General features: G+C 42.6%; 1 protein-coding gene across 3 annotated transcripts in view; it reads right to left on the reverse strand.

Annotated features, from left to right (window-relative positions):
* wu:fb95e10 (protein bassoon) overlaps window positions 1-11,597 on the reverse strand; it is a 34,001-nt gene that overhangs the window by 15,804 nt on the left and 6,600 nt on the right. For all 3 annotated transcript variants that reach the window (XM_014334988.2, XM_014334987.2, XM_042220265.1), the window contains exons 2-3: window positions 792-1,532; window positions 337-415 (exon numbers count right to left, since the gene is read on the reverse strand). In XM_014334988.2, coding sequence (XP_014190474.1) covers window positions 337-415; window positions 792-1,425 — 713 coding nt within the window. In that variant the 5' untranslated portion in view covers window positions 1,426-1,532. The remainder of the gene's footprint in view (window positions 1-336; window positions 416-791; window positions 1,533-11,597) is intronic.

The raw sequence follows: 11,597 nt of genomic DNA on the forward strand, positions 1-11,597 counted from the left end.
GTAGCCAAGTGAAAGCCTTTTGAACTAACTGCTTCTCACTTGGCACTGAAGAGATTTGTAGTGCTTAGCTCAGTCCCTGCAACTCTTATCAGTTTGGTCATATAGTTGCATTTGCAGCTGTTCTGAAGCAAATTTTGAAATTTGGTAGCAGTTTTCAAAAGGAAGAAAAGAACACTGAACATTTTTGCCTGGAGGAGTCTGCGTCTGCGTTATAGATAGCAGCCTGTGCTATCTACAAACGCACAGAAAGTATCTTTGTGTGTGCTTGTATGTGTAAACAGATTCACACACTTGAGCACGGCTGAGGCTTCAATCCAACGCAAATGTCACACCTACCTGGTTGTCTTGGAAACGGGGGGCTTATCAGGTTTGGGTGAGGCAACAGAGCCGGGCTTGGTGGAGGCAGGCTTGGGAGCTGGAGACAGGACAGGAGAGCAGAGGAGGGGAAAAAAGCAAAAAAAAGAAAAAGAAAAAGACAGCAGTGTAAAACAATAAGAACATTATTATATGCTGTAATAAAGAAGTTTATAATAATAATAATTTTCCTCAGATATAGGTCAGGCAGACAGCTTTTATCCAGTGTGTCACAAGGATCTAGGGCAAAAACATTTATAGTTTAGCAGGAGTCACTGTAGCATGTCTAATATGTGAGCTGAATTCATCTGATGAGCAGCTATATGCATATCATCACATTACAATGAGCACTCCTCATTAGAGCTTTGAAAACATTTGCTAGAATGCTAGAATTATATTTGTCTTTTCACGCTGATCTTGATGACATTTTCACCAACCTGGGGGCTTTTTAGCTGCTGCTGCTGCAGCGGTATTGGATTTGACACCATTAGCATTTGTGGATGAGGTCTTTTTGGCTGCTGTTGTTCCGGTGGTTGACTTTGCGCCGTTGGTGGCAGGAGCGGCCCCCGTGGCTTTCTTCTCAGACACTTTAGCCAATGTTTTGGAGGCTGGGGCGCCGGCAGTTCCTGTTGGTTTTTTCGACGAAGCTGAGGTCAGGGTGCTCTTTTTGTCCGCTGCAGGCGTGGTCTTCTTAGCAACACCGTTGGTCTGAGGTTTGGACACACCATTTGCGACGCGGCTCTGCGATGTGTTGGGCCGTGAGCCGGTTGCAGCCTTGCTTTGAGTGGTGTTGCCGGGTTTCGTCTTGGTCGCGGTCTTGTTGGTACTCTTGGCTTTGGGGTCTCCCGAGGTCTTGTTGTTGGTCTTGGCAGCTGGGGTTTCCTTGGCCTGGTCTCCCTGTGGTTTTTCCTGATCTCCTTCACCCCCCAGCTGCTGTGGCATCACCTCTGCCACCCCGCTGGCTGCCTGATTGGGCTCCTGGTCCCCGGGTGGTGCGCCATCATTCACGGGATTGGATTCCAATGTTTCCATTGGCTCCAGCGCTGCCGTGGCAACCCCATCCGGCTTCATCTCCCCTCGAATGGCCGTGGTCTGACACTGCAAGGCAGGGCTGACTGGGGTAAGTTGCGCGGGACGGCCACAGGTCAAGATGCGTTCTGCAGATGTTAAGGGTTAGTCTGGAAGGAGAGAATACACAGAGAAGCTCAGTTAGTCAGCAGCAAGACCAGACATGAACAGCTCTCGCTGCTATCAATAGATGGAGGCCCAGGAATGTTGGTACCCTCAGGAATCAGATAAAGGATAAGCTTATATCTTCTAAGAGCTTCAGCACCACACATTCAGAAATACTTTTACATAAGTATCAGAGAGGTGGAATAAAACTGTAAATGTGCAGAAATAGAACAGTATGTGTCATTAAAGTATATAAGGGGGGACTAGACTTCTACAGAATATGAAAAACAGACAAAATTAGTACCAACTAATAGCAAAATGTGCATGAAGTCTCAGGAGTTATAGAGGGAAGGACAGAACAACATGTTTACTGCAGAAACAACACATTCTACTAATAGCCTTCATTCATTTCAAAGGCAGCTGCACTGCAGTTGCAAACGGTCCCCTCTGTGGCACGAAAAAGCTCAGTGACACACTTGGCCAGTGTTGCTGTGATGGTTTTTTCTTACTGCAAAAGACATCAAAGTCACTAGTGTGGAAGACTAGTTTTCTAGGATAGTACATTTAAGGGAGTGCAAAAAGAAAGGTTTATCATGCAGATTTGCATGCACACACACAAATGTACAAGCCACCTGTAATAAATGTTAAGACAGTCAGCTTTTATAATGGAGGAGAAAAGTCAACAGAGCCTGCTTCCCGCTACCGGGCTAAAATGGTTATAAAAAGAAAAGTAGCACGAGGTGGGAGAAAGACTTGGATGTGTTTGCTAACTGGGTCAAGGCAAGTACAATAAACCCAATAAGCCCAAAGGCAGGCGGCAGTTTGACTGATGGTATGCAAACAGAGCAGTCAAAGACATAAATGAACATGAAGCATATGAGGCCTGAAAAAGGTCACAATCTACAATAAAATAGGTCCACATATCTAGTTTTTCCCCTGCTACTTTTGCAGGGATGGATCAGCAGAAAAGGACAGACCTTCACAAGTTTAAGAGCGGGGTGGGTTGGGAAAAGCAGGAAACTGGCCTGCTGAAGTTTACAAACAGAGCAAGGAGCCGGCTGCGAGGAAGGCTAAGCAGTGAGACAAACGCTTAGGCAATACAGAGGCCGGCCCAGAGGAAGAGGCTTGGCCTGTAGAGCATGGGAACAGAAAGAGAAGGTGGGAGAGAGAAAGGGAGAAAAGAGATGGGGAGAAAAGAAAAAAACGCAAGACAAAATGAGATCACTATTGGCTTATGTTTGCTGGTATGACGTTAGGACCCAGACATCAGTAGTCATCCCAGTTTCCACTGATCTAAACTTGTATGCGCACACTCACTCTCCTATTTCGAGACGAGAGGACAGACTTCATCTTTATGCCGATGGCTTCCTGGAAACAATTCCCTCACTCACTTCATCTTTCCTTCCCTCATCTTCGGTCATCCACTACTCATCCCCTAAACTCAATCTCAAATGTCAAAAGGCCTTCTTTCTTTCTCTATTGATCCTTCCTTTCTCCCAACCATACCCCCCATCCACCCACTCCCCTTCAATTTCCTTCCTCCCCCCAACTGCTCCCTCTCTCCCTCCATCCCCTCTGTTCTCTGTTTGGTTTTGCACAGATGGCCGGAGCAGCTGAGCAAGGCCAGAGGGGGAAGGAGAAAAGGATCCGTGTATCCCAAACAACACATAAGAACAGATACACACAGCTAGTGCAACAGGCCACTGCTCAAAACAAGCAAACAGGCTGAGAGGGAGCTGACGGGTAGCTGCTGGGAGGGACTCATGGTCACAGGAAGGCTTTTAAATGCCACAAAATGTGGGTGGTTGGTCACAGATTTTACCAGAAGGGCAGGGTGGGTGATGAACAGGGATCGGAGCGAGGTCTGAAGCAAAAGATTTGGGTTTCATCATCTGCACTTGTCTTATTCGACATTTTAGGAAAAACCCTAATCTGCTTTTTTGCCTAAGATTAGATTTTAGGGATGATTCATAAAAGTGGATGTGCAGTATTCAAATGCCAGGCTAAGAGTTTTTGGGTTTTTTTTGCAAAGCTGACAGAGCAGACTGGCTGCAATTTCCAGTTAGATAGTCAGAGTTATGCTACAATGGCGGTTGGGGGGCCAAGCCATGAACAACATATTTGCAAACGTGTGCAATAAACTTGTGATCTTGTTGCCTCTGAAATGGTTGCTTTGAAGACGGGGACCAGGCCTGTAACCACTCATAGTTGGCTTCCATCTTCAAAGTGACTTTGGTACGTCAAGATGGCAATAAGACAACAAAAAGACAGAAAAGTCAGTCTGCTATCAGTTTACAATTGAACGGAGTCAAGTGGACACAATCTGTTTGCAATAATATGGTGATAACTGTGTTAAATCAGCAAAAATTGCAAATCCTTTCTCATCTGCATACACAATCTTTCTCATTTAAAACTTTTATTCAGACTCCAGCAAGAACTCTATAGATTTGAAACAGAAATCCCACCACAAATAGAGTCTGCATAAAAAATATATGTGCTTGGCAACCTTGCTAGTCAGTGTACAACACAACAAGTTGGCAACCAGTTTCCAGTTGTTCCGCTCATAGCCACAGACTGTGCCAAAACAGATTGCAATATGTTGTTAATATGTCTGTGTTAATAATTAAGTCAGGTGACCGGTGGAATTTCCTTACAACCAAAAGTGGTGTTAGGGGCGTCGAACTGTAAACTTCTGGGCACCTAACATCTATTTCTTTGAAGAAACAACCATCTGATGTTATTTATTCTAAACCCTGCTCCACCAGGTGAAAAGTTTTCTATAGCAATATAACGTGTGGGGCTAAAGTAGCAAGACAATACACTTTGCACTGAACACTTCCACATTTTGTTCAACAACAAAACAAAACCTCATTCAAGTTGTCCCACTTCTAACCTTGGGCAGTTCCTTTGTTAACAGAAAGCCATGTGATCAGCTTTGTATATCTAGAGTTTCATTACCCAAACGTCAAGGCTTCATTTCAGAGTTAGGTCCATGAGTAAGTATAGAGCTAAAGTAGTCACAGCTAGTTTAGATATGTCTGACAAAACAACCAGACATATCAAAGACAAGTGAATGTTTAAGTCTTCAGGTAATGACATCAGGTTCATTATTAAATTGTTATATGAGAGCAGTTATTTTAGACCATTTTTTGTAGGTGACCTACAACATGACATACTACACGAAGAATCAGCAAGAAAACACTCCCTAGTAACAATTTTAGTAACAAAGTAACAAAATATTTGTTTAAAAAAAAGTAAAAGACAAAAGCCTGTGTATAAAAAAATCTGTTCAATTCAAATTGAGTTCTAGTCAGCCACCTCAAGGTATATTGGGAGGTAAAGATCCTAAATAATACAGAAAACATCCCAACAAACAGATGACCTGCTATGAGCAAGCACTTGGCAAAAGTGGGAAGGAAAAACTCCCTTTTAACAGGAAGAAACGTCCAACAGAACCAGACTCAGGAAGGGTTACGATGCTCGGCCACTTGGGTTACGGTGAAGGAGAAATGACCCCAAGAGTGCAAATCAGCAAAAAACATCCAATCATAAACTTAAAATGAGATCCAGACCGATACATCTTTAGGCGAATATCAGCCTCCTAAAAGATACTGATATCAGAATTTTTCACCTACAAAATTGGTGAAGATATTTTCTCCAAAATATAGTCAGGCTCTAATTAAAATTATCACTCTTGGCCCACTAATGACAGATGAGAAATATAAAACATAAAGGGACAGAAGAAAAATATTGTAAAAACAATAAGCCACAATGCAGGATCTTGACACTCTAATCCCTTTAGCATTTTATTCAAACTCACCACACTGGTACTCCTTAATCTTTAATACAAATCTGGAATAGCTATTAACACTGTGACCTAACATGACACCAAAGTGAACCAGGAAATAAGACTGTATCTAATCACTACTCCCTCCTCCTCTCTGTTTCTCAGACTCTGGTGTGCAGTTTATGTTTGGCTGCCGCTCTTCCCACAGCAGACTACAGCATCTGGCCATGATCTTCAATTCACTGCTCCTCTCCAAATTGTGTGTGCGTGTTATAGAGGGAGATAAATCCTGAGTGCATGTTCACAGCCACAGGAACATTTCTCTTTCTCCTGCAAGTTTCCAGATAGCTGTGAGATTGTACTCACAGCTATCTGGCTCTTTGGCTCACACACCCTCCCTGCGTCATCAGGACCATCAGTCAATGGTAGGCATAAACAGGCTGGAAACCAATGCAAGAATGTATGTTTTCTCCCCCCATTTGCTCTCAGAGAAACTGACGGAGTGAGGCATCCAGGCCACATTAATACACTATCGTGATTCCAGAAGCTAAATAAACAGAACTGAAGTTTAAGAGTTCATATTTAGTTTGCTGCCAAAATGAAATTGCCTCCTGGACCTTTAATACTCCAGTATCCTGTTAGTGTTTTGCTTTTTATTTGACCTGTCTTTTCATCAGCCTTTTCTTGCCACGTTCCTCCCCCTTAAACTCCTTGGCTTCAGTTTTTTCGGTTGTTTTTGGACTATTTTAAGAAATATGAACTCATTTATAAACTACAGTGTGCACTTTCCCATATTTAAGCCCTTGAGCTTAAACATTTCTGCTATACAGTCTTCCTCAATGTGTTCCAACAGCTTTACTATCCTAAATTTCAACCTTAATTAACGTGTCTTTCCCAACTGAAACATCTTCATTGCACTAATGCTATTACAGGTTTTCATTAAGCCTAATTAAATTAAAAGCAGTTATAATTTTCCTGTTGCTGTGGGGGCAACATTTTAAAGGCTAAGCGTGATAAATGAGCCTTTTCAGACCTTGTAAAATGTTACAAAACACTGGACAGCTGTTTTCTACAAGCTGGGTATAATAGTTGATTTCCATTCGGTCTGGTCCTTTTTTTATTTATCTACGGAGGATCTTATTAAGAACACCTTCTTTCCAACTTCATGCTTTACATTTCCTCCGATGACACACATTTGTACAGCTGTGAGGCATAATTCTGGCATTCTCCGAGCAGCCTTACTAAAGCAACTAGGAATTATTTTTTTTGTTTCACTGGCACTTTAACTGTAGCAGCTGGAGATGGTTTTACATTCAGAGAGCTACAATGAGATTACAATAATCTCTCTTACATTATATAATGACGGACTTGCTTTTTCCCCTCCTGCAAACAGTGTAAGTCTTAAACCTATATCTTCTATGTTGAGTTTATCAGGTAGAGCATTCTCTAGGTAAAACTGCCCCTAACACTTGTGCTGCTGTGCCAAGAACCCACACCGTCTGTGAAATCTTACATAATACACAAGCAGGCATTTTTATCCCACATGGGACAGAATGTATTCAATGACCTGAGATGTAATGTCTTTAGATTTGAGACAGATGGCTTTGTCAGCTCCATTTCAAAAATGTTTCACATTAGGCACAGTGCACTGTGTGAAATGTTTACACCATAAAACAGTTAAATCTGAGGAGACTTTCTGGTCAAACTACCTCAGAAGAAGCAGCTGCACATTATCAGCTGCCCTGACCTTCCGTGGCCTGAGCAGCACACGAGTGCGGGCGAGGGATCTGCTGCAGAAGAACTACTTCCTTCACAAAGAGTGGGTTAGATCAGCTGCTGGCTGTGTCTAACTTTGTTTACATAAAAGGTTAATTTTTCTTATTTACCTAAATAAGGCATCTGTTACAATTGATAGCAATATATACCCAAGGGAGATTTTGTTAGGTACACCTGTTCAGCTGCTGAGTAATCCAATCACATTGCAGCAACCAGCCGGCAGTTCTTTGGGTAAAAATGCCTCGTTGATGTCAGAGGTCAGAGGAGAATGGACAGACTGCTTTGAACTGACAGGAAGGCAGCAATAACTTAAATAACCACTTGTTATAAACAAGGTGAGCAGAAGAGCATCTCTGAACACATCGAGCTTTGAAGCAGATGGGCTACAGCAGCAGAAGACCACACCGGGTTAGAATATAACAGATTTAAACCAACAAATGCTCAAATGTAAAGACTAAACAAGGAAACAAGGATGAGTCTTTTTAAAGGGTTAATTTAGCTGCTTGGCTTGTTGCACTTGTGACCCTCTTTCATCAGTGCTGAAGAAACAAATATGCAGTGAAGCAGGGATGTTAAATCCATTTTACACGGTGGGCCACATCCTGGCTGAACTCCCCTTTCTGTCAGTGTAAAGAAATCTAACTACACATTTAGCTGAGATGTCTTATTATAAGAAAAAGATGTCATCTCAACAGTGTTTCTTAGTTTCTCGACATGAAAAGAAACAGTGCTGCAGGAAATGAAAGAAATGTGACTTCAGCTGTAAGAAATGAATGTGTAAAATTACAGAAACAGATGAAGAGAAAGCTGAAAATGTCCTATTGGGGTTTTGTTTTTTTACAGTTAACCAAAAAAGGTTAAGAGTTAAGTTAACAGCTGCCGACAGAGGATGAACATACATCCCCACCCTCTATGTCTGAGTGATTATCTCACAGCAAACATTAAATGTCCACCCTCTGTGTTTTCAGCATTGTTGACTTTGTAAAAATGTGATTGTCGGCCTCTGCAGTGGGTCATATGCTCGCAGCGTCCAAGCGGCGTCCTACACCGAATTCCCTGCGAGCCTCAATGATGAGCTGCGCAGTAACTGAGAACAAAAGAAACCCACACAAATACAAAGACAAATGCACTGGTTCAAGCGTGGAATCAGCAAAGACCAAAAATGGACTCCTTTTTTTCCCTCCCTCCCATCGTCACCCTCACACACACACAGCTCACATTCTTTGTGTGATAACCATTCACTGGACGAGAGGCGGGGTCCACCCTGGCCGTCCATCACATACAGGCGGTGTGATAACCCCTGTGTCAGATTCATGGCCATGTTTAAAGTTCAGCTACTACAGTCCAAAATCCCTCATATAGTTTTCTGTGTACTGCGAGTGTGTTTATATATAAACACAGAATGTTGCCAACGCTGTTATCAGCTGGTGTTTTTGAAGCTGATCTCGTTTTTGGGGCCTTGTGTCTACACCCAGCCTCTTGCAAGTTTGTCTTCATGCAAACTGTGATATTTGTTTATGTTGTTTATTTGGTTTTTTTATTACACTTAATAAGCCTTAAGCTCATGATGGGCCAGCCAGCTCTGCAAGGTGAGATCATCCTCCTAGGCATCATCCCTTCCTAATTCCCACACTGGGACATAAACATAACGTGTGTGTGAGGGTGTGCGTATATGTGTGTGTTCTCACTTCTGCGTGTATCCCAGCCACGCTACAGTGTTTAGACCAAAGCTGTCAGTACTGGAAGGCATCCAACTCTGCTGAGGGATCGAAGCTTTTCTGACTGTCTAGACACAAAAATGGCATTTGTGAATAATCAGGTCATCAGCATAGTTAAACGGAAACCCGGTATTTCAACCCCACCCCCCACCCCTATCTTTGTGCTTTTTTTCCATCGACTACGATCTACTACAGTGTGTATGTGTGTATATATCAGCTGTGCTTATTGGGAACACAGCAGCTTACATTTAAAGACTGAAGAGGGAAAGAGAGAGATGTTCTTAATCACAGCAGGGTTGCTTTGATTCATTATGCAGATTAAAATTAATAAGATGCAGCGTCGCTTATAAGCTAAATGACAAGCGAATGTCAACTGTGCTCCAGCACTGTGGTCTGCCTTCACGTCTAATTGCAGACTTTTGGCCTATTCTACACAAAAAGACTAAAATCAAAGTGTGACACCCACACCCACCCCCTTCCCCATCCCACCTTTACCAAAGCCGACCAACTGCCCGAGAGCGTGTATGAGTAGCTGTGGTGGAAAGACAAGTCTGCTTTCACAGTGCACAACTGTGTACACACACATATGCATTCTGTGAGCCTTCTTCTCTCCTCGGGGTGTACTCTAAATAGTAGTCAAAGGGAGGGATTGTGGGGGGAGGAAGCAGTGATGGTGATGAGTGCAGTGGGGGTGGGGTAGGGGAGACACAAGAAAAGATGCAAGAAGAAAAAGCGAGCTTGTGTGGATGATGTAGCACGCTGCTAACGCTGACACGCACTTGCCTGAGCTTGATCGAATCATTCGAGGCATAACTGATGTCTCTTTAAGAGGATAGATGGTTCAAGCTGTAATCTATGTGATTAATCAATCTTTTCATTTATTTCATTTTTAGCATTTACTTTCTCTATGAAGATGAATATAATTTCAGTATCTTTGCTTTATGCCGCTTACTTAACTTTATGTTTAGAACAGCCTAAAGAGCGGTAAGTAGAAAACAATCAATGAAATCTGCAGTTTTTATGTTTAGTAACTATTAAATTATTGTGAATTATGGTCTCAGCATTAACCAAAATAATCCTCAATGTGATTTTGGTGGCAAAGCAAAGCAGCTCTGGTGAGCAGTGAGAGGACGGGACATTGGTGGGTCAGGGCTAGTTTTTAATGAGCATACGGTGGCCTTTGACCCTGGATTTGACCTGCTTTTATCTCCATAAACTGCGAACACAAGATAAAGGAGAGTGCCGTGTGCTCTTTAACACCCCTCCTGCCTCTGCCCACTGCAGATTTACTGTTGCATTTATAAAATCAAGTAAATTCATATTCATATTTTCAATGATGCCACACAGTTTGGCTGTCAATCTAATGTTGTCTTCTGTTCTGCATTTCACATTCAATGGCGTAAAAGCTCCAAACTTCTGTCTTCAAAGCGCGCAACTCTGCAGAGCTGCTTGAATAATTTACGGCTAACTTGCCTGCAGCCTCACTGCTCATGGGTGAGCGGGCTGATGCAGACTTGACGCAGCTTTACTTGTGACTGCGACCAGAAATTATCGAATGAGGTTGACCGTAGGCATGGAATTACGGTTACGTATAACTCCTGCTCTCTGAAAAAACAAAGAAGGGGGGGAGAATGACACATTCAAGATGCCACACGCTGGCACGGTGCCTCAGATTGTCCATTCAACCTAGTCTAAATTACAACAAGTAGCCTCAGTCAGCTCTCCATCCCCAATCACGAACACTGGGCTCCATTTACTGGATTTATCTTTGAAATGGATATTTGCATGATCCTCCATAAAACCCATAAATGTCTTTCTAGCTTTTCCAAACTTTTTTAGAAAACATTTTTCATACCATTAAAAGTTATAGTGGTTCAAGAGACTTAGGTTGTGTCTGTAGTAGAGTGTAGTTCTAAACTACAAATATGGAAAAAACAAATCTCCAATAATCAGCTGCCTCTCCAGTAAGCCTCTGATCCTGCAGGTGTACCACAGTCCAGGACTGCAGCTGGAGGCAGCGGTCTCCGTTTTGCTCTGCAGTCTTGGTAAGCTCAGTGTAGGGACACGTGAACAAGTTCTCCACCTGCTGCAGGTTCTCTAATGGAGTGGCCACTAAGCTCTTGAGGACTACCACTGCCACCTGCGGCCCAGGACAATGTACTTGGAATCTGACCAGGGGAGACTATCTGGAGCGGCGCCTTGAATGACACAGAGGATCGCCACAACAGAGACTGCTCAGCCAAGAGGGGATAACTACTGGGTAGAAGCGAATGAAGATTCAAAAAAAAAGAGTGTGGTCATTCTTTTGCTTGCAAGAAAAATACTAAAGAGAATCTGCAAATATATCTGGGCTTATATGTGTGGGTAACACTGGTATATGTTTCTTTGTTGAAAAAAATAATAATAATGCAAAATAAGAGGTAGAAGAACTCATTTATTAGTTGGGTACAAATCATACCAGCCGTTATTTGAGTCCTCATAAGACAGGGATTCAATTGTGTACAAATAAAGCCCTGATACAGAATGTGGGTTTAAGATATGGAGAAGAGCAAATACATAGCAATGATGCTGAGGAGGCTGGCAGCGATGCACATCAGAGACATCTGACTTCTGAATGTTTCATCAACTCTCAGCCACGTCTTGGCAGAGTACTAACAACAGCAGCATCAGTCACTGATTCAGACCCAGAGATGAGATATTTCCTTAATTATACACTAGCAGGTACTCTATAGTATCCTTTATGACTATAACTCAGTTGGCATACGGAAGTTAAAGTTTATATCACTTCA

This window comes from Haplochromis burtoni, unplaced genomic scaffold (genome assembly GCF_018398535.1).
Source record: "Haplochromis burtoni strain Fernald_Lab_line unplaced genomic scaffold, NCSU_Asbu1 Contig_45, whole genome shotgun sequence".
In the NCBI taxonomy this organism is placed as follows: Eukaryota; Metazoa; Chordata; class Actinopteri; order Cichliformes; family Cichlidae; genus Haplochromis; species Haplochromis burtoni.